General features: G+C 39.9%; 2 protein-coding genes across 4 annotated transcripts in view; one reads left to right on the top strand and one right to left on the bottom strand.

The window, feature by feature from the left end:
* The window catches only part of LOC121316005 (pro-opiomelanocortin-like), a 5,931-nt gene extending 4,402 nt beyond the window's left edge, over positions 1-1,529 (top strand). The window contains exons 2-3 of the mRNA XM_041250677.1: positions 79-233; positions 563-1,529. Coding sequence (XP_041106611.1) covers positions 105-233; positions 563-1,228 — 795 coding nt within the window. The 5' untranslated portion in view covers positions 79-104 and the 3' untranslated portion in view covers positions 1,229-1,529. The remainder of the gene's footprint in view (positions 1-78; positions 234-562) is intronic.
* A 20,257-nt stretch (positions 1,530-21,786) lies between these two features.
* Positions 21,787-26,960, bottom strand: part of LOC121316004 (protein EFR3 homolog B) — a 253,193-nt gene continuing 248,019 nt past the window's right edge. For all 3 annotated transcript variants that reach the window (XM_041250675.1, XM_041250674.1, XM_041250676.1), the window contains one exon: positions 21,787-24,101. In XM_041250675.1, coding sequence (XP_041106609.1) covers positions 23,996-24,101 — 106 coding nt within the window. In that variant the 3' untranslated portion in view covers positions 21,787-23,995. The remainder of the gene's footprint in view (positions 24,102-26,960) is intronic.

Raw genomic sequence — 26,960 nt, 5'->3', positions numbered from 1 at the left:
ATTTACAATAAATTAAGTGTTTAACTAACCCTTGTTACTCTGTGTTCCATGTTTTGTGTTGGTTTTTTGTGAGAACAGATTGTTTCAGAAGTTAGGTATTGAAGATGCTGCGTCCAGTTTGGGGCTGTGTTGTGGTTGTGCTGGGGGTGCTATGGTTCTACAGCAGTGGGGTTCAGAGTCAATGTTCAGAGCACAGTCAATGCAGAGACCTTTCCTTGGAGGAAAACATACTGGTGAGTAAAATCATACAGACTGGTTCAAAATCAGGGAGAAATCTCCTGTTGCATTGTTTATCAGCATGTCCAAGCTTTTTGCCATTGCATGATATGCAACAGAACAAAAATGTATACGGAACTGTCCTGGGAAACAATAATTCTGTTTGAATTCAATGTAGCTTTGAAAAGTGAGGAGCACTGGCCACTCTTAAGCAGTGACAGAATTGTGCTGAAAGAAACACCAGAGGAAGTAGCAAACTCCAAACACAGTTCTGTATATCCTTAAATTGAATTTATATACAAAATAAAATCCTGATTATCTCATTCTCCCCTCCCTTACTATACAGGAATGTATACAAGCCTGTAACGTTGACCTTACTGCAGAGTCCCCCCTTTTCCCTGGAAATGAGCATCTCCAGCCTACCTCCGAGGAGATTCAGAACTACGTCATGGGTCACTTCCACTGGAACACATTCGGTCAGAGAATGAATGGCACACCTGGAGGCAGCAAGAGAGAGAGTGCCAGCAATGCCCTTAATGTTCTCCTAGCAGTGTTATCCCAACCCAGAGATAAAGTTGAGAGGGATTCTGAGGAGGAAGAAGGTCTGCAGCAGCACAGACGGGATGAAAAGAGGTCCTATTCCATGGAGCATTTCCGCTGGGGCAAACCTGTGGGCCGCAAGCGCCGTCCAGTGAAGGTGTACCCCAATGGAGTGGAGGAGGAGTCTGCTGAGAGCTACCCTGCTGAGATCCGCCGGGACTTGTCACTCAAGCTTCATTACCCCCAGGGAGAGGAGCTGGAGGAAGTACTTGGAGGGGAGAATGACCTCCTTAACCTCCAGGACAAGAAAGAAGGCTCCTACAAGATGAACCACTTCCGTTGGAGTGGCCCACCCAAGGACAAGCGCTATGGGGGCTTCATAAAGTCCTGGGATGAGAGGAGCCAGCAGCCCTTACTGACTCTCTTCAAAAACATCATGATCAAGGATGTCCATGAGAAAAAGGGCCAGTAAAGGGCGGTACACTTTGTTTCTCTCTCTCTCTCTCTCTCGTTGCACCAATCTCATAGTTAGTCAGCAGTTAGCAAGAGGATCCATGTTGGAAACAAAGCCTTCATTCACCATTTCTGACAAAATCCCCTGTTTGCAATGTAGTCGCCAATAAATGATGAATATTGTATATACAAAATAAATGCATATATGAGTGAGTGCCTAGTTTTGGAAGGGAAGCTATACATAAAAAAGGAAGAGCTATTTTCTTATTTGTTGAGCTGTACTATACTGTAAATGAATTAAACAAAAATGCAAGCAAAAAGTTTTTCCTTATTTCTATTCACTTCTGGTGTTTCAGACCTACAGTGTGATCTTTTTTTTTTTTTTAAATCACAATACTGCTTATATCTTCTTTCAAGATAGGTTTTACTTAAATATTGTGTTCTAGTTAAAGCATTTGGTTTCCCTTAAAAATACCATTATAATACCAGTGGAGCATAGCATTACCACCAATGACAACACTGGGTTTTTGAACAAATGAGAGGCTTTGTGGAACAAAGTGCCAACAGAAGATTCATAAGATAAGTTGTTAAGAGAACACACCTCGGGAAACAACCAAAGTGTTCTCTTAGCAGAAGTGTTCTCTAAGAGTTGACCACCAAACACAATATGCCAAGGCCAATCATGATATGAATCAATAAATGCAAATGTATTAATTACTTATTTCATGACACATGAGCATCAACATATGAAATGAATAGAATAAGTAAGAGAAAAGCAATAGGAAAGCTTGTGTTAATAAACTATACTAATAACTAAGTCAATGGTAACACTTTATAATAAGGTTACATCAATAACAATTTATAAACCATCTACATACTATGAATAGATGATGAATAACAACCTATAAAACAATAGCAGGGCTGTAATAAATCTTTATAAATCCATTTATTTGCACAGAAAGTGCTGGTAATGATTCTAAACTTAACCAGAGAATTTTACTGTTTGGTCACATGTGTTGTTAGTGGGGTGAACCTATGTAACAAGCCAAATTACTTTTAACCATACATGTTGGATTTCAGTTAGTCCATTCAGCCAATCAGAGTGCTGTTTGAGTTGGCTAATTTGGCTAGCTGCACATATTGCTTCTATGTTGTTATTCATCATCTATTCGTAGTATTTAGATGGTTTACAAACTGTTATGGATGTAACCTTACCAAGTTAATAAACTAACTGACAAACTAAATTAACACAGCACCACCCTACACAAGTTAAAAAAATGCAGCAGCAGCTCTAGATTATTCTCAAGGAGACAAGTCAGTTTTGAAGAGATTGAATAAACCATTTGAATTACAGTTTGATGATGATGAGTTATCAGGTTACAAAATAGCACTATATCAGTTTTAAATCGATTAGCAATGAATTGTTATGGGTGCCTGTGACAGAGATCAAATGATTCTGGGTGTTAGATCTCCTTCCAGACCTGTGAGGGCACAGTGTAAAGGCAGAGCTACGACACCAAGCTCAATGACCCAGACGGGAGACAACATGGCCTCCGAGGATTGGAGGACCTAGCGGTCACTAGCGAGGGTATAAATAGGGGGCGTAGCTTAAATGATCTGTTCCTTTATATATGGTTAGCAACAATCTAGGAGTCCTGTTATTTGTTTTTGTGTTTTGTGTAGGTGAGAAAAGCCTGTACTTTTGGTTGCGAGTCAAACCCTTGGTACTTTACAAAACAGAAGTGATACACGCCGCTGTACCACTTCTATCATTATTATTATTTACAGGTGTTTGCCATAAGGATCTGGACATTACAATAATTAATAAACACTCATGCACCTGTGAATCATTAATCCACTCTGCACTGCACTCACCTCTTTGCCACACATGGCTGTCAGAAGAGGGATGGACTACACAGAACTGTCGGCGCTGCTGGAGCAGCTGGACAGCAGAAGGGAGGCTGAGGAGAGATGGAGAGAGGAGAGGTATGCAGCGCTGATCAAGAGGGTCGGGTTGGCGATACCACCCACAGCGTCAGCGGGACCGATCATGATGGTTCCGAAAGCAAGGACGCACAAGATGAAGGTTGACTCAGATGCATACTTTGTGGCATTTGAGTGGTTGGCTACCACCGCATCATGGCTCCGACAGTTTTGGGCAAGCCAGTTGGGACCCTGCCTGATTGGTGAAGTACAGGCAGCGTACCAGGCGATGGACGCCGCCACTAAATATGACCTGGTAAAGATGGCCATTCTCTGCTGACTCAACATCATAGAAAACCCATCCGGTGAAGCTCAGGGAGTACAAGAGGCCCCCAGATGCATGCCCCAGGGTGGTCTCGCAAAAACTCTGTGACCACATGATACACTGGCTATGCAGTTCCATTGAGGTCCACTAGTGCTGCTGCGGTAGCCAAAGAACTAGTGTAGATTATGGCTAGTGTAGGGATCCCCAAGGAGATCTTGACTGATCATGGAACTAATTTCTTGTCTAACACGTTACAGCAAGTATACAAAATACAAAAAATATTTCCCATCAGGATGTCTGCTTATCATCTACAGATGGACGGTTTGTTAGAACACTTTAATCAGACCCTGAAAGTGATGCTGAGACGATTTGTAAATCAAGAGCAAAAGCATTTTTGGCATCGTTTCTTCCCTACCTCCTTTTTGCAGTGAGAGAGGTGCCGCAGAGTTTGACAAGATTCTCTCCCTTCGAGCTCTTGTATGGCTGACAGCCTCACGGCATTCTCGATCTGTTGAGAGAGGGATGGGAGGAGCACAAAGGTTCATCCAAAAATGTAGTGCAGCATGTGCTCCTCCTTAGAGATCATCTAGATTTGGTTGGTCGTTTGGTCCAGGACAATCTCAAATAGTCTCAGCACTGACAACAGCAGCATTACAATCAAAATGCATTAATTCGAACCTTTCGATGTGGAGATAAGGTAATGCTGCTGCTTCCCTCATTGGAATCAAAACTATGTGCTAAATTGTTGGGGCCATGTGAAGTGATTCGGGCTATAGGAAAGGTGAATTAAGAAATTAGACAGCCCGATCGCCGAAATGAAAAAAACATTTATCATGTAAATTTATTAAAGTCCTGGCAGGCAAGGGCAGCCTTATTTAAGCCCCAGGCAATGTAGAGGATGATTTGGGCCCCGAACTAGAGAACATTTCAATGGCGGAACAATTACTTCCTGATCAGCAACATGAGCTGCGCATGTTAATTAAGGAATTCAACAATGTTTTTTTTGATGTGCCCGGGAGAACCAGTCTTGTTGAATATGCCATTATCTCTCCTCCAGGTGTCACAGTGAGAGACCTTATCAGATCCCAGAAAGTCGACGAGGTGGCATTCGCAAAGAGGTATGGGACATGCTCGAACTTGGGGTGATTGAGCCTTCCAGCCTACCAGTGGCCAAAAAGGACGGCACCAACCGCTTCTGCATTGCTTTCCGTAAGGTAATCGCTATTGCCAAGTTTGATGCCTACCCCATGCCTCAGGTCGACAAGCTTCTAGATAGACTGGGGACGGCAAGGTTTATTTCCACTCTGGATCTGACAAAGGGATACTGACATATCCCGTTAACTCGTAGTTCTAGAAAAAAAACACATTTTCAACACCAGAGGGGCTGTTCCATTTTACAACCATGCCATTTGGGCTACATGGTGTCCCCACTGCCTTTCAAAGACTGATGGACCAGGTTTTACATCCACACCATGAATATGTGGCAGCATATATTGATGATGTGGTTATTTACAGCCCCATCTGGTAAGAGTATTTGGCTAAGATCACAGCCATCCTTCAGTCTCTAAGGGCATCCGGCTGACAGCTAACTTGCGGAAATGTGCGTTTGCCAAAAAAGAGACACAATATTTGAAAATTATAATGGGGAATGATAGCTTGAAACCCATTGTCACCAAGGACCAGCCTTGTTGGATGCGGCAATCCCCAAAACCAAGGCTCAGATGAGGTCTCTATTAGGGTTAGCTGGTTATTACCACCGCTTTATTCTAGAGTATGCCACAGTGGTTAATCCCTTAGTTGACCTTACCAGAAAGAATGCACCAAATTTAATTAAGTGGTCAGCGGAATGTCAGGGAGCATTTGATACTGTCAAGCAGAAACTGTGCCAGGCCCCTGATCTTATGACTCCATCAAGAGATTCATTCTCCACACCGATGCCTCAGATGTCAGTTTGGGCGCAGTCCTGTCCCAAATGGTAAACGAAGTAGACCATCCCATTCTGCACAAGAAATGCTCCCTTGGGAGCGCAACTACTCCATTGTTGAAAAAGAGATACTACCTGCTGGGGCACTCATTTGATCTCATCACTGACCACGCCCCACTCACGTGGTTAAGCACAATGAAGGACAGCAATGCCCGAATAACTGGTATCTGGCATTGCAGCCCTTCATGTACCACATAGTACACCGTGTGAGGAAAGACCACCAAAATGTGGATTATTCTTCCCGGGAGGGGGGTGTAATGGGAAAGGTAGATTTAGCCAAGTGTTCCTTTGGCTTCACTTTGAGCGGTGGGATGTGACAGAGATCAAATGAATCTTGGTGTTAGATCTTCTTCCTGACCTGTGAGGGCACTAGGTAAAAGGAACGGAGCACCCTTAACTAAATGGCATGACAATTTATTCCTTAGGGTAGGTGGAGCTACGGCACCCAAGCTCAATGACCTGGACAAGAGACGACATGGCATCCAAGGATTGGAGGAGCTGATGCGCTCGTTAACCTAGGGGTCAGGGTTTAAATAAGGGGCGTAGTTTAAGTAATTTGTTCCTTTATATATGGTTAGCAACAACCTAGAAGGAGTCCCGTTATTTGTGAGAGAAACCATGAGTTCTCTGTTAGTTTGCCTTGTAGCATTTTTTCCATTGTCTGTTTCAAGAGTACTAGCACGATCTGGAGCTGCAGCCGCAGGCCAGCATCAAACCCGGACACCAACATTCACTTTTCACTAAGGAACTGTCGTTGCACCACAAGCACTTAATTCACGCACTGTAGGAACTGTGTCTGTGTTTTTGTGTTTTGTGTGGGTGAGAAAAGACTGGACTTTTGGTTGCTCTGGACATTATGCACCTGTGAATCATTGTCCATGTGATTAATCCACTCTGCTGTGCACTCACCTACATGCACTCACCACTTTGCCAAAGGGCCACAAAAGTATTCTTTTAAGCAAAGTTCCTGTTCCTTTGTTTTTGTTATTTACAATAGAAAAATGTTGTTTCACCACAAGGTTTTTCCCTTTGGAGGTGTTCCTATACATAGAGCATATAGAACATATAGTGGTTTAGGATCACATTCCTACATGTAAAGTATTTTTGATAAAAGTGAGGGTAAACACTTTTTTTCATCAAGCATTCAAATATTGCATTTGGGTCTCTGATATGGCAACACACAGGTACTGATACTGTACCATGTTACTGGTAAATAATTATCAGTGAGTATAGGTTCCAGCCATTGTGATGCCATTGGTGAAGATGTTACCACTGTAACATCATTCCATTTATGGCTCATATGACTGTAGCCGCCCTTATCCTCCCATTACCCCCGTCTTATAGAACCATTGCATTGCCATTGAACATTATTTGGTAAATGTACCTGCACAGCTCTATCGGATACAGGTGATGCACCACTGGGCTCTACTTTTAAGGTGTATTTATAAAATGCTATCATTTCTATCACACTGTTAACACAGCCTTGATTACATTGGGCTCTCATGGGTCATTGTCTAGATAGAATTTTTATTTTTTGTAAGTAAATTCATTGCCTTTGTCTTATTTATGTTTAAGAAAGCAAGAACTCTGAATGTGATGAGAACGTTTTTTTTTTTTTTACTGAGAACATCTTGAACCAGAGGGGACGCTTTAAAATGTTATATCATATATAGTCCTTGTTCAATTAATACAGTTACACCACAAAGTCTGCCAACCATATTTTCTTTCATTATCACCCAGGGATGGAAACAACACCCAAAAAAAAAAATATAAAAAATATATTTTATATATAATTAGATATATATATAGATATATAATATATATATATATATATATATATATTAAATAAAATTTTTTTTCTCTATAGATATTAGGGAAGACATACAAACATACTCAATGAAGATGAAGGTTTATTTGTTTCTTTGATTGTACGGTTGATTTGATTAACCTATACTACTTTATTTACATCACATTCAAGTCATACGCCTTGGGCAACTTTTAACACAGGGTAAGGCACCCTCGCTAATGCAAAGGTACAGTAGTTGGCTCCTGATTATGGTGAGCGACATGGGAGCACACTTTGTTCACCTGAGTGATTTTGAAGACAGCTCACAGATTTGCTTTTGTGTTCCTCTGTTCCAGGTCTTACCAAAGGGCCAACTCTGATGAAAGTATTCAACACACTGTAAAATATTGTATTCAATACAATTGTATACTGTTTCTATATATATATATATATATATATATATATATATATATATATATATATATATATATATATATATATATACATATATATATACATATATATATATATATATATATATATACATATATATATATATATATATATATATATATATATATATATATATATATATAGAGAGAGAGAGAGAGAGAGAGAGCGAGAGCGAGAGAGAGAGAGAGCTCTGGAAAAAATTGAGAGACCACTGCAAAATTATCAGTTTCTCTGGTTTTACTATTTATAGGTATGTGTTTGGGTAAAATGAACATTTTTGTTTTATTCTATAAACTACTGACAACATTTCTCCCAAATTCCAAATAAAAATATTGTCATTTAGAGCATTTATTTGCAGAAAATGACAACTGGTCAAAATAACAAAAAAGAGGCAGTGTTGTCAGACCTCGAATAATGCAAAGACAGTAAGTTCATATTCATTTTTAACAACACAATACTAATGTTTTAACTTAGGAAGAGTTCAGAAATCAATATTTGGTGGAATAACCCTGATTTCAAGCACAGCTTTCATGCGTCTTGGCATGCTCTCCACCAGTCTTTCACATTGATGTTGGGTGACTTTATGCCACTCCTGGCGCAAAAATTCAAGCAGCTCAGCTTTGATGGCTTGTGACCATCCATCTTCCTCTTGATCACATTCCAGAGGTTTTCAATGGGGTTCAGGTCTGGAGATTGGGCTGGCCATGACAGGGTCTTGATCTGGTGGTCCTCCTTCCACACCTTGATTGACCTGGCTGTGTGGCATGGAGCATTGTCCTGCTGGAAAAACCAATCGTTGTCAGAGCAGAAGGAAGCAAGTTTTCTTCCAGGGCAACCTTGTACTTGGCTTGATTCATGCGCCCTTCACAAAGACAAATCTGCCCAATTCCAGCCTTGCTGAAGCACCCCCAGATGAGTCCAATTTTCAGCTTTGCCCAACACCTGGTCGTCTAATGGTTAGACGGAGACCTGGAGAGGCCTACAAGCCACAGTGTCTCGCACCCACTGTGAAATGTGATGGAGGATCGGTGATGATCTGGGGGTGCTTCAGCAAGGCTGGAATCGGGCAGCTTTGGCATGAATCAAGCCAAGTACAAGGTTGTCCTGGAAGAAAACTTGTGGCATAAAGTCACCCAACATCAGTGTGAAAGACTGGTGGAGAGCATGCCAAGACGCATGAAAGCTGTGCTTGAAAATCAGGGTTATTCCACCAAATACTGACTTCTGAACTCTTCCTAAGTTAAAACATTAGTATTGTGTTGTTAAAAATGAATATGAACTTACTGTCTTTGCATTATTCGAGGTCTGACAACGCTGCATCTTTTTTGTTAATTTGACCAGTTGTCATTTTCTGCAAATAAATGCTCTAAATGACAATATTTTTATTTGGAATTTGGGAGAAATGTTGTCAGTAGTTTATAGAATAAAACAAAAATGTCCATTTTACCCAAACACATACCTAGAAATAGTAAAACCAAAGAAACTGATAATTTTGCAGTGGTCTCACACACACACAGTCAGCACTCATATATACAACACTCAGATACACATCAGTCGTGTTTTACCATCCTTGTATTAAAAAACAAATTAATTCCAATTATATATGTAACAAATTAACGTACTTACCCGTCACACGCAATTTTAAACTCCGCCACCATCTTTCTGATACAAAGCCCATCTCTTCAATGTTACAATTTATTTGATTATTCATCTAGGCTGTATTTTTTTTATTTTTATCTGTCATCTTTAGTTGTTTGCTTTTGTGCATTTTCATTTGCAACTGGACTGTGATATTAGGGCCTTATCGAGCACTATATTCTGCAATTTTGAATACTGACTTGGGATAATGTTTTAATTCTGGAAACCTTTTTCTATCTTTTGCTAAATTGCACGGCCTTTTATGTATTATGCAGTTCTGTGTATGGGTAACATTTTGATTTCATTTTGCTGTTGTGTCGTTAATGGAGAATTTTACATACTGCTACATTACTTACCGGTTTTAAAAGTATGTAATGTATTACAGTCCACGTGTCCACAGTTGTGTCTTTTGGCAAGTGATATTTTCAGAATCATATTGTTCTAAATTAAAATACTTCTGTTGAAAATATAGTACTGCACCAACACAACCAACTACAGTACATCTATATGGAAGCCTACTTTTAAAACACAGTCCTTTCAGCTATGTATTTTTAACATTGTATCTTTTTTGTGTTCAACCTGAAAAACAGACAATGGTTGGAACGGGCCAAAATGAATCAGATACGTATCACACTCTTAATTGTCACTGAAGTCTGGATACGTGAGTGCTGATTATATATAAAAATCCACTTATATAAGCAACTACAGTATTTTAAATCTAAAGTAGCCTAGTTGCTACCACATATCTTTATATAAATCACAATAATTAAAGTTAGTACTATCTGTATGGCCACTTGCTAGCACCCAGGAGTACTATTTACATTTTTTATTGGTTTACACATGTCATCCCTATTTAAGAATCTATAGCACTCTGCAAGCCCTTGTGTTTTAATACAAAAAGTCCTCAGAGGGGAAGCAGCAAGGTGTGGTTCAAGTGGAAAAATGCAATCGTGTATTAATTACACTTGGCAAAAATTAAAAAAAAACAGCCTCCAAACAAGAGCAGACAAAATCGACAGCACACAGAGGCTTTGCAAAGAAAAGGAGATTGAACTGAAAAAATGCTTGAATCAAAAAAAAAAACAAAAAAAAAACAGACAGTGCTTAGTTTCTTTCCTATGCATCATATATATTTAATGGTTTACATTTTGTTTTCATTTGTAGTTGGTTGCCACAGATGACACAACAGAAAACAGAGTACTGAAATAAAAAGCAATTGGCACAGTTACAATACAACCTGAAGACTAAAGAGCAACAGAGTCAATAGTTTTTTAAGCCATCCAGGATCATTTACATTTGCTGTTCACTCAGCAAATACAGCCCCCATTCCACATATCCTCCTCACTGCCCCAGCAACAGTACTTTCATTACATTTTATTAACAAGCTGTCTGTTGCACAGTGTAGCACAGGGAACAGCAGATTGGCATGGACATCGACAAGTGTAGTAGCTCTGACTACCCCGCTAGATATAGAGCAGAGGCAATAACCATGCCAAAAACAGTGTTTTGAGCTGAAGAGAGTGAGTCATCGTGAATTCAAAGCATTTGCTGTATCTTATTATGGAATGTTCAACCATTTGTGGTTAAGTTGGTAGAAACTTACCTGGGGTTTACCAGACAAAGTGTTAAACTAGGGGACATCCATAAACACTCTGGTCAACAAGATCAAGTAAAGAAAATTTTTTTTAATGCATTTATCAGTGTTGATAAATAAATTAAAACACCAACAAAGGCATTGGGTCAAATCTCTTTGTCTGTTGTGGAATTAACTACATAGTTTAAGCAAAATAAAATGCCTTGGAGGAGTGAACAGGCGTTAAATACAAAGAGCATTTATAATAATCCTTGACATACTAATAAGGGACTCACCGTGACCAATACTGAACAAAAAAGGCATGCTGTGGTCAGCATGACCATAACATTATACAGCAATGACGAGTAGGGATTCTGATAAAAACAAAATAAACACCCCCGATACAAAAAAAAATATGAAATCGGTTGATAGCCAATAAACTGGAAAACATCGGAAAAACTGTGGAAATGGTTAATATATTCACGTTAACTTTACCCTTTCCCCATTAAAAAAATAAAATCTACTACAAAACTAATAATAAATACTTTTCCTGCTGGGCAATGTCCCGCCTTCCTTACTTTTATCTATCATTGATTCGTTCTGAATATTTCAAACCCGGCCCAACTATTGAGTGACAGTAGATGTCTACATTTCTATTGGAGACACTGCTTGCGAGATTTAAAATGACATTACAAACAGGATGGAGGCTTGTTAGCGGGATTTAAATCTGTATTACAGTTAAGATACGGTGGATTTAAAACAGAATTGTGTCGAAATGTACAAAAATGCCTACACACTAAAACCCCAGAAGAATGTGCCCGTGACCAGATGGATTTCTTTGTGGGAGAGAGCAAAGAAAAGAAGGTACAACTTAGTGTGCAAGTACTGTGGAGTTACTACTATACATATTTTGACACAAAAAAACGCTCAAGCATTTTGGAAAGTAACCGAAAAAAATAATTTCATACAGTATATAAAAAAAACGAAAGCCCCGAAAAAAACGACTTACATAAAACTCGAAAATAGTTAAAAATAAGCATCGAAAAATACAATTAATAAAACCCGAAAAACAGAAGCCTAGTCATAAGTTATAGCATTTCACATTTTGTTAGCATTTGGCCATTCCACCTCGGAACATGGCACTGGGTCTACCTGTCTAAAAATACAAATGGGAGCACATTACATTACACACATATATTTAGTGAAATGGATGGTAAGGTAACTGACCATGGCAGAAAGTTGGGCTCTAGAGGATTTGTTTTAGTTACTACACATTTGTTATTATATATAAAACAACACAAAAAAATCAGGCAATTCTGGGGTACTGCAACAGCAAGGTACAGTGGCTGGTTATTGCTGTGTGGATCACTTGGGATTGGCACTGCATCTTGACAATCCTTGGGTGTTCTCCTGTATCCAGGCACCTCTGGGACTGTACCACAGGAACTCCCCAGAAGCAGTGCTAACTGTACTGAGCCGCACCACTGGGTTGTCACACCATCTGCTGTTTAAGTAGCATAGAGATCAAAACTGAGAAGAAAACAAAACCCAGAATAAACTGAAGAGCTGTCACTGTTTCTATTAAAGCAAACAATACAAGATTAATTCACCACATAGAAAGTGACTGCATTTAAATGTACTGCAGAGAAAGTGCATTCCATTGGTACAACTTGCAAAAGGGTACCTTAGCAGAGTTTCTAGTAAAATAATTAGCTGCAGTACTTCTTATTCATTTGATCCAGGACAAAATAGCAATAGAAAATGGAATTATACAGAAAACGACTATGGTTATAGTTATGACATCTTTTCATTGGCTGATTTATAAACTGCATTTGGCAGTGTGTCAATTGGAGTGAGTTCTGAATAATTCGGATCAAGATTATTTCATGAGTTAAGCAAAATTTGTACCAAATTAAAGATAGGGCTGTAAATTAAAAAGAATATATATTGTTTTATTAACTTTTTTGTCACATTCTTTTTGAGTGGCAATTGCCAATGAGTTTATTGTATTAATTGCATCATTAGAGTATGCAGCTTAAACCTCCCCCTGATGTGTTGTTATTGTTGAGGTATAAAACTCTTTTTGAAAAGTCCTTTTGAAACGGATGAACAACTTTCTTTCAGAATGAGAAAGTCACAAAATAAATATTCCACTGCAATTACAGTGCAGTGAGTGCAAATGAACTGTACTCTTCTGTATGCTGTTCCTTTAGACCGCACTTTCATGCAATGGAACTGCAATTATTTTCAATTCCTGGTTCAGTAATGTTGAAAGTGAAAAAAAAAACCTCACAAGGCAGACAGACAGACAAGCTACACAGCAAGTCACAAGCCAAGATTGGGAGCAGTTTAGGGATGGGCATTTCCGTGTTTTAATAATTGAATGCACATAATTTACTAAATGATTACACTATTATATTTTACATCAACATGCCACTGACTAAAAATAATGCCTACATACACTACCAAAAGTAATACGTAAAAAAGAACATTCACGGTAGTATTTGAGACTGCTTCAATAACTAGCCCTTTTTATAAACAAGAACTGCAGTACAAGTAAACTATGCGCAAATCCCAACATATGCATAATTTCCAAACAGTAATTAAAAGCAACATATATAATTTACAGATTATAATAGATCAATACATGATGTCTTCATGGACAACTACAAAATATAAATTAATGTTTACATTAAGTAACATATAATATTAAACAGGGTACATACCTCACGGTGTCATGGCAAATTTCTACACTTGACAGGTAAAACATGCTGCTTTACCAGCTAGTGGTACAACTACAGTTGAGCAGCGTAGCGCTACTTGACTTTGACAAAATAAAACAAAAAAAGAAAAGAAAATCCAAAGCACACTGTTTTGGCCGTGTGCTACAGGCAACTAATTGCAGTCACTGGTCTTCTTTGGCTGTTTTTTAGTCCTGCTTCTCTCTGGCTCTCCTTGGCAGATTCTCTTCAATCTTTTTCTATGTTCTTCTTACCCCAGCAGCAGCCTGTTCGTCTCAGCAGCTCGCTGCTTATCCTCGTGTCCAGGCCATGTCCCCAGTGCACCAGCCACCAATCCCAAGCATGCAGTTTACCCCTCTCGATCCCTTGATTGTTGCAACATCTTGTCCCCTGATTTGTGACAACAATATTGTTGAGCCTCCAATTGGTGGCGATTTTCCCTTTCCCAACCAATGTCAGACCCTGTCTGACATCATCAGAGAAACATGAAGCACAGGTCTCTAAGAAAAAGCAGAGAAAACCTTTCAATGGCCGAATGAAACCGAAAAAAGGGCGTATCTCATAGACCCAGCCACTACAGAGACAACACGAACATAACAAAGGAGCTTCTGCATCCTGCACTCAAAGAATATCACAGACATTTGCAGAGCTTTTTGGAGATATTATAGTAATACAATAATGATGTGGGTCGCATTATTGAGGAGTTTGGTGGTAAAATGAGTGATCAGGAGAGGATTTATCAGTATGCACGTCTATAAAGTTTTATGTGAAAAATACAACGAACAAGGCGTGGGGCTTGGCTGTAGATACAGTACTGAGTGTCCTTTTGCGATTCAAAGTGGAGCCCCACTTCCCCGGCTGTATTGTGGTTGGTTGCTGACAGGCAGGCTGAGAATTCGGCAGGTGGTCCACGCTGACCCACTTCCTTGTGGGTGGCGGGGTGGTGGTTGCTGGGCACTGGTGCTGCAGGTGTTCCGGCTGTGCACAGCCCCAACACAGACATGTACGGAGACCGGGGGTCCTGTGTGGATGTGGCCCGGGAGCCAGGTAGGGGTGGACTGGTTGTCCTTGGCCTCCCCTTCTTCCATGTCGCCGTTTCAGGCCGCTGGTCCACCCTCTCTCGACTTCCCCAATCGCATGGATCCGAACACCTTCGATCTCGATCACCAGCTCAAGTGCTTCCTGTAGCGTGTATGGCCGGGCCAGCTGGACCTGTACAAGTAGCTCCCCAGGCCCCAGGGCTCCTCTGGGACTGCTTGCAGCATATCGGCATAGTAGGCAATGCAGTTAATGCTCCATAGTCCAGCCTCTGTGCCAGGGGAAATAGACATGGCAAGGCCTCCTCCATCAAGCCCGCCGCCAACTGGTGGGTTTTCTCCCCCTCAGTCCAGCCCCCCCAAATGTGCAACAAGTTCGAACTGGGTAATGAAAGCCTCCCAGTCATCTTGCCATTGAATTTGGGCAGCTTTACATGGATCCCTCCTCCACTCTTTCCCATTGCTCCCACAGTCGTCAGCCCCTCAACTTGCTAGCGGTACCCCAGGAGGACTTTCTCTTCTCCCATTGCTCTATCCAGGTGCCATCACTTCGCCTCCACTCTGGTGCGTTCGCTCCTCCGGCCTCACTCACTCCATGCTGGCTGCCATTGCTGTTCGCCTCCCTCTGGGCCCTGACTCCCCCATGAATGCTTCTCGCTCAGCCGCACTTTGGCAAGCCGGTCTCTCAGCAGTCCCCTGAGGTCGCTTTCCCTTGGCCTCTCAGGCTGTCCCAGCTCCGGTGTTCCTCTCACCCCTTGGTGCTGACTGTCCATGTCCACTCGCTCTCCACAACACCCACCTCCCATTACAGCAGCATCCGTCTCATCCTGGCCTCTTAACCCTTTCTGGAGGCGGTGTCATCTCCATCCCCGCCCAGATCCTCACTGTCATTTTCTGCAGTGTCCGATCCATAATCCCACTTCTGTACACCAATGTAGTGTTGCATGGAAATGAAGCAGGCTCACATAGGTTTTTCAGATTCTAGAATGCAGCAGTTTATTAACTCTTTGTGGTCCTATGTCGGACCAGGTCCGACATTACAATTTTCCCTTTCCAGTCCGATGTTGGACCCTGTCTGACATCATCAAAAAGACAAAGCACAGGTCTCTAGTCATTTTTTCTCTGGAAAAATAAAAGAAAACCTTTCAATGGCCAAATGAAGCCAAAAAAAAAGCAACAGAGCTAGCAGCTGCACCACAGCGATAAGACGGACACAAACAAAGGAGATAGCTGCATCCGCATCCAGCACTCAAAGAATATCACAGACATTTCCAGAGCTTTTTGAGAGTTATAGTAATAAAATAATGACTTGGATCGGATTATTGAGGAGTTTGGTGTTAAAATGACTGATCAGGAGAGGATTATGCACGTCTATAAAGAGGCATATGAAAAATACAGCGAACAAGGGGTGGGTCTTGGCTGAAGATGCAGAACTGAGTGTCCTTTTGCGATTCAGTGCCTTTTAAACTTGTTTTACTCTGATTTTTTTTTTAGTGTGTGTGAAAATAAGTTGGATCTGATGCGCCTGACAAACGTTGAATAAATGGACCGTTAAGGGTTAAGCTGGGACTCTACACTTGACAGGTAAAGCATGTTGCTTTCCCAGCCAGTGGTACAATTACTGCTGAGCAGCGTAGTGTTACTCAGACTGTGATAAAATAATAAAATTAAATAAAAGAAAGTCCTAGTGCTAGAACCAACTAAGTGCAGTCTCTGGTCGTCTATGGCTGTTTTTTAGTCCCGCTTATCTCCAATCTTTCTGTATGTTCTTCTTACTCCAGCAGCAGCCTGTTAATCTCAGCAGCCCGTTACTTATCCCCACATCCAGGACACACTCCCGGGTGCACCAGCCACCAATCCCAAGCATTCACGGTTTCCCGCTCTCAATCTCTTGATTGTTGCAACATCTTGTCCCCTGATTTGTGACAGCAATGTTGCAACTGGGTCCCACTCGCACGGCAAGCCGAGCCGGCGATTCTCCCATCTCTGATGTTCTGAACACCTGCTGCCATTGAACCTTTGACCCTGAGTCATAGTACCTTCCTGAATGCGGTTACAGCAGACCCAGTGTCGTTACAAAATTAAATCATATTTTATGGGTTTTTTTGTTTCTTTTTTCCTGTAAAGGTTATGTATTTAAATCCCATGCAGATGTTAAATCATTGAATTTAACCAAAAAGTCAAATTAAAACAACAAAACAGTACTGATAATCAATCATTTAGTGATCATGTCAACAGGTTTGTTTTTCGCTCTTTTGAGCAAGCATTCTTTGTGATTTACCAGTACTTCTGCTGCTTCTGCATAGTTTATTCAGTCTCAGTCAACAGAGCTGAGGTTTGTGGGTGGTGAATACATATGCTTGTAAGGTATGTGGTTATTATTGTCCCGATGCTGTTCATGTAGCTCATTCTTTTATTGCAAAGTGTGAATTTTACTGTTTTAGTGTCTGTTTAGGTCAAATGTGCCCAAACACAACTTTTTTATTAGATTTTTTCATATCAGAGTAGAGTAAAATTGAACATTAATGTTGTTTCTGAAATGTAGGAAAACATTAATGACTATGTACACCATCTGGACTGTATAAGAGAGTGTCTTTGTACTGTGAACTATAACGTATGCTCAGCTGTTGTGAACTCAGAGCAAAGCACAACTAGACCAGAGTTTGTGTAAAAGGCAGTGAGTCATATATGCTGTTGTCATTGTGGGAATATGGATAAATAATGAGATAAAATTAGAACTTCCTGTTTTCATGAAAATAGTCTGTTCTCCAGTACAGTATGTGATCGGCTTTATAAGGTTTTGCTAATGCATGGCCGCGAGGGGTAAAGAGAATGATCTCAACGTAGCATAACTCTTTATGCATTTATATATTGCTTTATGCAACTGTTTATACAGTGGCTCTCAAAAGTATTCACCCCCCTTGGACTTTTCCACATTTTATTGTGTTACATCATGGTATCAAAATGGATTTAATTAGGAGTTTTTGCCACTAATCAACACAAAAAAAGTCCACAGTGTCAAAGTGAAAAATAAAATCTACAAATTGTTCTAAATTAATTACAAATATAAAACAGAAAATAATTGACAGCGTAAGTATTCACCCCCTTGAGTCAATATTTGGTAGAGGGACTTACAGCAATTACAGTCATGAGTCTATTTGGATAAGTCTCTGTCAGCTTTGCACATCTGGACACTGCAATTTTTGCCCATTCTTCTTTGCAAAATTGATCAAGCTCTGTAAAGTTGGATGGGGACCTTTGGTGAACTGCAATTTTCAACTCTTTCCACATATTCTCAGTTGGATTGAGGTCCGGGCTTTGACTGGGCCACTCCAGGACATTGACTTTTTTGTTTTAAGCCACTCCAGTGTGGCTTTGGCTGTATGTTTGGGGTCATTGTCCTACTGGAAGATGAATCTTCTCCCGTCCCAGGTCTCTGGCAGACTTCAGCAGGTTTTCCTCCAGGATTTCTCTGTACTTTGCTGCATCCATTTTGCGATCTTTCCTGGCCCTGGCGCATTGAAACATCCCCATAGCGCCATGCTGCCACCACCATGCTTCACGGTAGGGATGGTGTTCTCAGGATGATGTGCGGTGTTAGGCTTGCGCCAAACATAGCGCTTAGCGTTGAGACCAAAAAGCTCTATTTGCAATGTTTTTTTGGCCGGAAAAGTAGAATAAATATTAATCCTCCATTGTTGATTTCACCTCGCAAGCCTGTCTCTCTTTGTTTTATTCCGTCGGTAAGTTATTTCATCATCTCGAACGCTACATTGGTGGTAGAGTGGGATTATGTAACTGTTTAAAACTATGCTAAATAAATAGCTAGCTAGTTGTGGTCTTATTACTCCACTAGATGGCAGCATAATAGTTTTAAACGGTTACTCCAGCAATATGCTAAACAGGTCTTTTCAAAATGCATTCATTTGTAGATTAAACTACAATGTCAGTGGAAGACTGTAAATATGATTCTCTCAACAGTGTTGGACATTTGTTTTCTGAACTGTTGCAATATAATGAAGTTACCCTGCTTATTTTAATGCCAGCAATGAGCCAAATGATGTTTATAAATATTACATGTTCGAAGTGTCTTCAGGTGCTTCACTTACTATTACATCAACAGGTGTATGATTGCAAATCTTGGCTTTAATAAAATAAAATAAAGCATTGTGGTAGTATTTATTAATTTACTTATTTTAACTGTCAACATTATATTTATGTTCAAATGCCATGTTTATTTATAAATACAACAGAATTTGCTATTCCCCAGAATGGAAAATCAGTAGCCCTAAATTATTGTGCAACTACACTGTAACTGTTAAACTAGCTGACTAGTATATTCTGCTTGAATAGATTTGCAATAACTGTTTGTTTTTGTACTGTAAATTACCAATGGATGTTAACCTTTAAAATGCAATTTGTTTACCATTGTTCAAGACTTATCAGTGACATTTAATAATTAATATTAAATAACTGTTAATTAATACAAGGCTTAGGTTAGTAATATATGTGGAGTTGTGGATTAGTGTGTAAAAACTATTATGCATATTAAATTGATTACATCAGTTTATGCATATACTAACAAAAAATATATATAGCATTATTTATTTATTTATTTTTTGTTCGTGTTGATTTGTACCAATTGGGGGTCAAAGCAAAATCCAAAAAAACAAAAAAAATGTTGTTTAAATGCATCAGAGTAATCAAGAGAGAAAAAAAAAAAACTAATTTTATAAAAAGTTATCACTGTCAGCAGCAGTTTAATAACAAGAGTGTTGTCCATGGCTTATATTTTAATTGTGTTAAGGAACATGATAGGGTCCACATTTTGTTTTAAGCAATGACTGGCGCTTGCTTACAGTATGCCCAGCATTACTGAATACCTGCTCACTAGGGACTGACGCTGCCAGGATGCTTAATACTTCTGACCAAAGATACAGCATTTGGAACGACCTTGGATGTTTTTCTTCATTTTTACTTGGGGGTAGTTAAGAGAAATAAATGCAGATTTTGTTTGAAATTTTGTAGGGTGCCATGTCATTAAATGGTCATGCAAATTAACCATTACTTTTCTTACTTTACTTTCTTTATAAAATAATTGTCAAACACTGGAAGGCACTGTAGCTTGGTTGGTAATCCTAGCACAACGCTCTTAACCTGCTGTTACTTTGAAGACTCCTGCACAGATGCAGTCCCATCAGTAAACACTCACAGAGGGCGGGGCAGGGGGGGAGAAGGTGAGCTCAATCGCATACAGATTCAGAGTCACACTTGAGGGGAGCAGAGAGGCTCTGCTCTTAATGCAAAAATAATTGCCGATTCAAAACATAATAAAAATTAAATCTTTCCTTTTCTTAAACCCTTTACACAAAAACAATGCACAGGCTTGACTATCTATACATAAAGCAGTTGAAGTATAAATAATTATACCATGACCTCAGACAATACAGCATTGTATATTATCTGTTTATTTGTAAAATACATATTTTGTTTTAGTTAAATTGAATAATTAAATGTAGTTTTACTACAGGCAGTGGTGCATTTCAGCCACCACCGTTACCCATAGTTACAGTATAGGTATCACCCTGCACTTTTAAGATCGCCTGTTTTTTATCCGTCATGAGTTGAGTAATTTAGAAAGTAATTATGACTTATTTAATATGTTTGGCTGCAGCGGCAGGCTTACATTGGTTAATGGGTCTGTTCAGACCATTTATATTTGTTGCAATACAAGACAGATTATACTGTTTAGTAATGTTTCTAAACGATTACACATGCCCATCCCTAGTACAGCCCTAGGCCTGAAACTGAGTCACTGAGGCAATGTTTCATAGGCACCATTTTAGGTAGACGCAGCATCACACCTTCAAAATGCTGGTATTAATGCTGGTCTCATTCTGAAATACAGATGGCTAAGCAGCATGGTAAGTATATATGCAAATCCTATTACAGTGCACCCCGCTTGATTTTGAAATCTTCACTAACAGAGAACACAAAAAATACCTGTACATGTAGACACACGGCTTGCTTTTTTTCTACTGGGAGTCGCTGCGGACCAGGGATTATACTGCACACACTGTGTCTGTGCATAATCACGCGAGATATGATCAAATTCAAATTAAAAAAACGGCTTTATTGGTTGTACACGTCATTGCACTTGATACACTATCTTATTACATGCAGTCAGTTTGCCCTGAAATGATTCTTATAAGCAGATTGTTTGATTCTTACAAGTGGATTATTTTACATTGGTTAGTATAGGAATGATTTTTTCCTTGTGGTTTTGATCACTATATATGGTTGATTCTTATATCAGTGATTCTTATAAACAGAGTGTACTGTACTATATTTCAGTAGTTAAAACCCATCATTAACTTTTCCCTCAAACCTATTTAATGGATCCTTTAACAATGTAATTAAAGAGAACACTCCCTTTGTTTAGTAAAACAATTTAGACCAAAGAGTAGCTGAAAAGGCAAAGATGGGGAGAGGTGTTGGGTAGTGAATCAATAGGAATACTGGTTACAGTATACTGTGGTAAGTTACTGGTTAATTGGGAGTGTAACTTTGTTGCATGTTTGAGATGGTCTTTCAGAACTTCAGTTATAGGGCAGGCAAAACAATTAGCAAATATATAATTAAGAAAATGTATATTTAAACACCATCACAATAGGGGATAGTTCAGGTTTGTATACCCGTAGAAATACTGCCCCCTGGTTTGCTTATGTACCTATTTGCCATTATATTTCAGTAATAGAGTACTATGAAAACAATGACTTGCAATCAGGCCTGGCTCTGTACATACCAGAGTGCCATTGTGATTCAGTGACAATCTATTAATGCACTTGCTAAACTTGGTGTGCAGGCCTAATTCTATCTATACACTGCCGTTCTGTTTTCACATCTATTTCAGTGTCAGTATCAGCGACATTGCATTCAATGGGAATTCATTAAGCCAGCCAGTGGCACAGCTATCTCACTGCCCCCCAGTGCAAGAAAACAGCACCTTGTTGTTAACATTTCAAAAGTTTCAAAATATCTTTATTTTTTAATATATACGCAAATGTGTTAAAATCTACATGTGAACGACGTGTCCCCCCCCCCATTCCCCCCCCCCCCCCCCCAAAAATAAAATACAAATAATGTTAAATGGCTTAAATATTAGTGATAAAAAAATTATAATACTATTTCTAGGGCTTAATAATCAGCTGGCAATGGGGAGACAGCTTTAGCTTACATTCTTATGTTACATTCACAACATTCTAAACTCTAAACACTAAAACTAAAACAATGAAAGTAAAACAGGTACTTAAAATACTGAACTGTAACATTATCAGCAGCTAAAAGCAGAGAGATTCCATCCATAACCCATACTCTATCCTCATGTACTGCCATCTGTCTCTCTCTCTCTATTTATTTATTTATTTAGATCAGTTCTATAGATTTACTGGTGTGATGGTCCTTAATGAGTATGACCTTCTGTGTTGTAACTGGAAGGATAAAGGTATCTTCAGTAACCTTTAACCGCAGTACAAAAACAACCCCTCTGACAAAACACACACACACACACACTTGCAGCTACAAATACTAAATACAAACACTAAAACATAAAACCAGAAACATACAATAACAAGACACAGAAGCGCTCACTTACAGTGTATACTGAAGACTCATAAATATCCACAACTCACACAGCCTTTTGCTTGAATTAAAGTAAGATTCTAAAGTATTCAGAAATTCCAACCATTAGGTTGTTTCTTTAAGTGGTTCAGAAGAACAAGCAAGTTTCGGTAATGTTAAAGAACAGAACTTTCACAGTCAAGTGTTTTGCATTAAAGGTTTTCTATTGTCTCTTGCACATATTAAAACCTAAAATAAATGAGGGTCATCAGAGGTTATAACACCCAGACATGCACTCACCTGCATACCCAATACACACAATTCATATGTACACTTCCATGCCCACTTGGCATGAACACACTGACACACACACACATGCTCTTGAACAGATGTAAACATGCTTACTCACAACCACGCCAACATCTTTATGCAATTTAGCTTCCTTTTTTTTTTTTACTTCTACACTTACAGTCCCTTCTAGCTCTTAAAAACTACCTATAAATCTGTATCAGGAAAGAAGCATTATTTGCATTATTACTTACTTGCATTTCACTAGGATATGAACCCTAAAATATTCCTCAAAGTATATTTAATCTGTCCTTGAGTGTGAGCTGAACCGAAAATGTACATTTAAGTGTTTTGCATTGTATCTGTTGCCATAACTTGGCACATTCTCTTAAAAGACTATCACAGATCAGATAAGCTTTTACCTACAACGTATTATAGTTACAGACCAAAAGCACTGTCCTACAGGACTGCAGATCTTAAATATGTGTGGCCATACAATATGACAATCAATTACAACATTTTGTTTTAAAGGTCAGATTTACTCTGCCATTAGAAATGTAGCTGTTTCTTAGCCTTTGAGAGGGCGTGGACATTCTGTATGTCAGAGCCTATAGCTATACACAGTTAATACACAAATACAAGCACGACATACAGTACTTAAGTACATGAAGACATCTTCTTATATACCTAAACTAATCTCAAGCCAACAGAGTTAAAATAGTCACCCAAGTAAGTAAGAAAATAGTGAATTATGGTTCTGGAAACCATAAATAAGAATATTTAAACACAATTACCTCATAGCTAGTATCAAACCGATTATTGCCAAGCACCTTGAAACAACTGCCACTTTTTGTGAATGTGTGCAGATTGCCTGAAGTTACCCATCTACACACTCCTGGTTCTAAAATCTGAAGCTATTTATCAAATTATATATATTGTATTCACATCTTTATAATTTATCCACCGAAACGTGAATTAACAAAATGTACTGCTTTCTGTAAAGTTCTTTGTTTTGCTATAAGAATAATGAGTTCCTGTTGGCTCCAGGGCACAGTGTTTAGCATAGTGGCATTATCACATGCAGTTGAATGGCACTGTCACAATTTACTTCAAAGAGTCTTTGAATTAACTGCAGAGCTGGGACTTTCTTTTGAGAGGAGCTGCAGCGATGGTTAACTTTGGATACATGTGGCTACTATCCCCCAAAACTGAATTACGGAGCATTTAATGGAAAAGGCATCTTTCTTTTAAACATGCCAGGTAAACAACAGACAAATTAACTAGAACAGTGTCTGGATAGATGTTCCTAAGTTAAAATCCCTGCACCCCCTCCCTTCACCTCCCTAACTTTGTCTCAGATTGTGTCATGTTGTCACATTGCTGTGGGAGGTTCCATCCTGTCCTGTCATGCAGGGCTGCTAGTAGACACAGAGGTCGGGGAACTTCATCTCATAGACGGGGACTGAGCGGCTCTGGGTCTGTCCGTACCCTGCAGTGACGGTGCCTGATGGACTGGGAGGAGGCCTGGGGAAGAGGTGCAACAAACAGATTCACTAGGAAACTTCAAGGGTCAGTAACACTTTCAAATGCTTTTCCAATACTAATACTGTGCTATGTTAGAATTTTTTTTTATCCTTGTGTTTCTCCCGGTAATGTGAAGAGAGTTTATTTCAAAGAATCTGAATATCGCTCCCTTTTAAAATAGTCAGCGCTTATCAATAAACTGTGTTCAATTTATACATTATTAAATTGTATACAATTGTGCAGGTTGTCCGGCAAATTTTACAGCACATACATGGTGTAGATCGGTGGATTCCACTTACATTTTAAGTGGCAGTTAATATTAGTCTTGTCAATGTTAAAAAATTAATACAATAGAAAAAAACAATGAGATAATGTAAATAAACTTTATAAAGACTAGGGAAATAATGTGGTCTAATTATATGTGCACAACAATGCACAGAAAATGTTTTTTTGGTTTTTGATTCTGGTGTATGTTTTCTATACACTGGTCAATGGGTTGGTTCCCATGATCAGTCTAACTTGGTCCAATTGATCAGACCAGCTAGAAGAATTAACTGGATCTTTTGATTAGTACAGCTAAGGCCAAAGGTTTTGCATCACCTAGAATGTTAGGATGGAGACAATAAATAAACTGTATAAACATAACATAGATTATTAAGCGGTATGCAATTAAATATGTTAACATAACATTGTTCAGCAGGTTTCATTAGGCTATAGGAAGCAACATTTGTTAATTCTATAAGGTGATGCAAAACTGCAGTTGGGATTCATTTTGTTCGGTTCTTTGGGATTTTCTAGTTAATTGCGTGAAGTGGATGAAACCGCTTGTATGCTGCAATTGACTAAGGATTTATTCTGAATACCAGAGATCGATGTTTGTTGTGAATACAGTATTTAAATAAACATGTTATTCACATACCTAGATATCGTTATTATCATAACCTTGGTTCCCTGAAATAGAAATGTAACCATTACTGTATGGGTGTTTATAAATAAATTATATAAATAAATTATACCAAAGCTGTGCGTCAGTGCATGTGACGCACTCATGCCTTCCTCCGAGGGCATAAAAAGACTGCACGCACAGATGCCAGCATCATTTTTCCTTCAAGCTTGCTGCAATCATGGATGCAGCCACCTTAAAGGTTAATGGTTACATTTCTACCATGAAAATAATGTTCCCCATCAAGTACAAAATATTACCATTATCATATGGGTGAGTGTACCAAAGCCGTTGTAAGGGTAATATTGCATAACGACTGGAATGCAACAAGGCTAAGCCGAAGGCTACCTTGATCAATGCAATACGGAACCACTGTAAGAAGTAGCTAGAGCTAAAAAATTGAGGGAGAAGCTCACCTTGATCCTGAAGCTGTACTCAATACCTAAGTTCCAAAGCCAGGGATTTGTGGATCCTTGACATTCAGGTCGATACAACAAATGTCTCTGACAGATGCACCCAGGAACAAAGCATACGAAGTTGCCATGCCACTGATGGAATGGGCAGTGAGCTTTTCTGCAGGGGGCAAGTTGGCTCGCTCATAGGCAGTCATGACTGTGTCTGCTATCCATTTTGATAGCCTCTGCTTAGACAGGGCTTGACCAGGGACAGACAAAAAACTGCTCAAACTGCCTCCAACTCTGTATCCTGTCAATATAATATGTAGTGCCTGCACACAGCAAAGCATATGGAGCTGTCTCTCCCTGTCAAAACTGGAAAGCAGGTAGATGGAAAGCCTCCAGTTCCACAGACTGGTTGGCATGGAATGCCGATATAGTTTTCAGCTTCAAAGCAATATTGGTACAAAGCGTAGCCTTTGTCCTGGCTTCTGCAAAAATTAAGCAGCTTCCTGAGTGCTTCAAGCACCACATTAAGCCTCCAGCGAGGAACAATAGCCACAAGCTCCTTCAAAAATTGCCCTACTCAGAAGTGAGCTCCTGGGGAGAATGAATAAATTTTGACATGGCGAGCTGACATACAATAGCTGCCAGATAGACCTTTAATGCATAGGGGGATTTCCCCTCGTCAAGCAGGTCCTGCAAAAATTGTAGTACAACTGCCATAATACAGGTTGGGGGTCAAAACCCCGAGACAGGCACCACGTCTGAAAGACCCCCCATTGTACCCGTACTGGGTATGCATGGATGCTGCTTTGGCATTCTGCAGGGTGTCAGTAACCCTGTTGGAATGTACCAGATGGCTCAAATGCAGCCATTCAGGGGCCAGACCCAGAGCTGTAGGCTCAATGATGCCACAATGTCCTCCGCACCTGACTGAGCAGGTCGCTGCATTTTGGCACGCTCCACGGCTGACCACTCAGGAGCTGTATCAGAGCTGAAAACTACAGTCTCCTGGGCCACTATGGTGCTACTAACAGCAACCTGGCCTGGTCCTGTCTGATTTTCTCCAGACAAAGTGGGAGCATGACAAGTAGTGGGAAGGCATGCAGCAGCTGCCTCGGCCACTGGTGTGCCAAGGCATCTACCGCAGCTTGTCCCTGTCTCCTATTATGGAGAGCCAGAGAGAACAGTGAGTTGATTCCTGGGAGGAAAGAGCTCTATCTCTGCTCTCCCGAATATCTCCCAAATGAAGCTCACCAAATCGGGGTGAACTCTCCATTCTGAAGTGCCCAGTTTATCGCCCCGGGCAGGTGTACTGCCCGTAGTGGGAGAAGGTGATGGCGTGCCCAAAGCAAAAGCTAGCAGGCTGTACGATGGAGACTGGGAGACCTCAGGTCGTCCTGGTGGATTATATAATACCACCACGGTAGTACTGTCCCTCCAGAACCTCCTGCAAAAAATTCTGCAAGGCCAGATAAACTGCCTGCAGCTATTTATATGGAGACTCTGCCAAGGGGG

This window comes from Polyodon spathula, chromosome 5, assembly GCF_017654505.1.
Source record: "Polyodon spathula isolate WHYD16114869_AA chromosome 5, ASM1765450v1, whole genome shotgun sequence".
Classification (NCBI taxonomy): domain Eukaryota; kingdom Metazoa; phylum Chordata; class Actinopteri; order Acipenseriformes; family Polyodontidae; genus Polyodon; species Polyodon spathula.
Note: the sequence above shows the minus strand (reverse complement) of the source record. Positions and strands in the feature narration are given on the sequence as shown.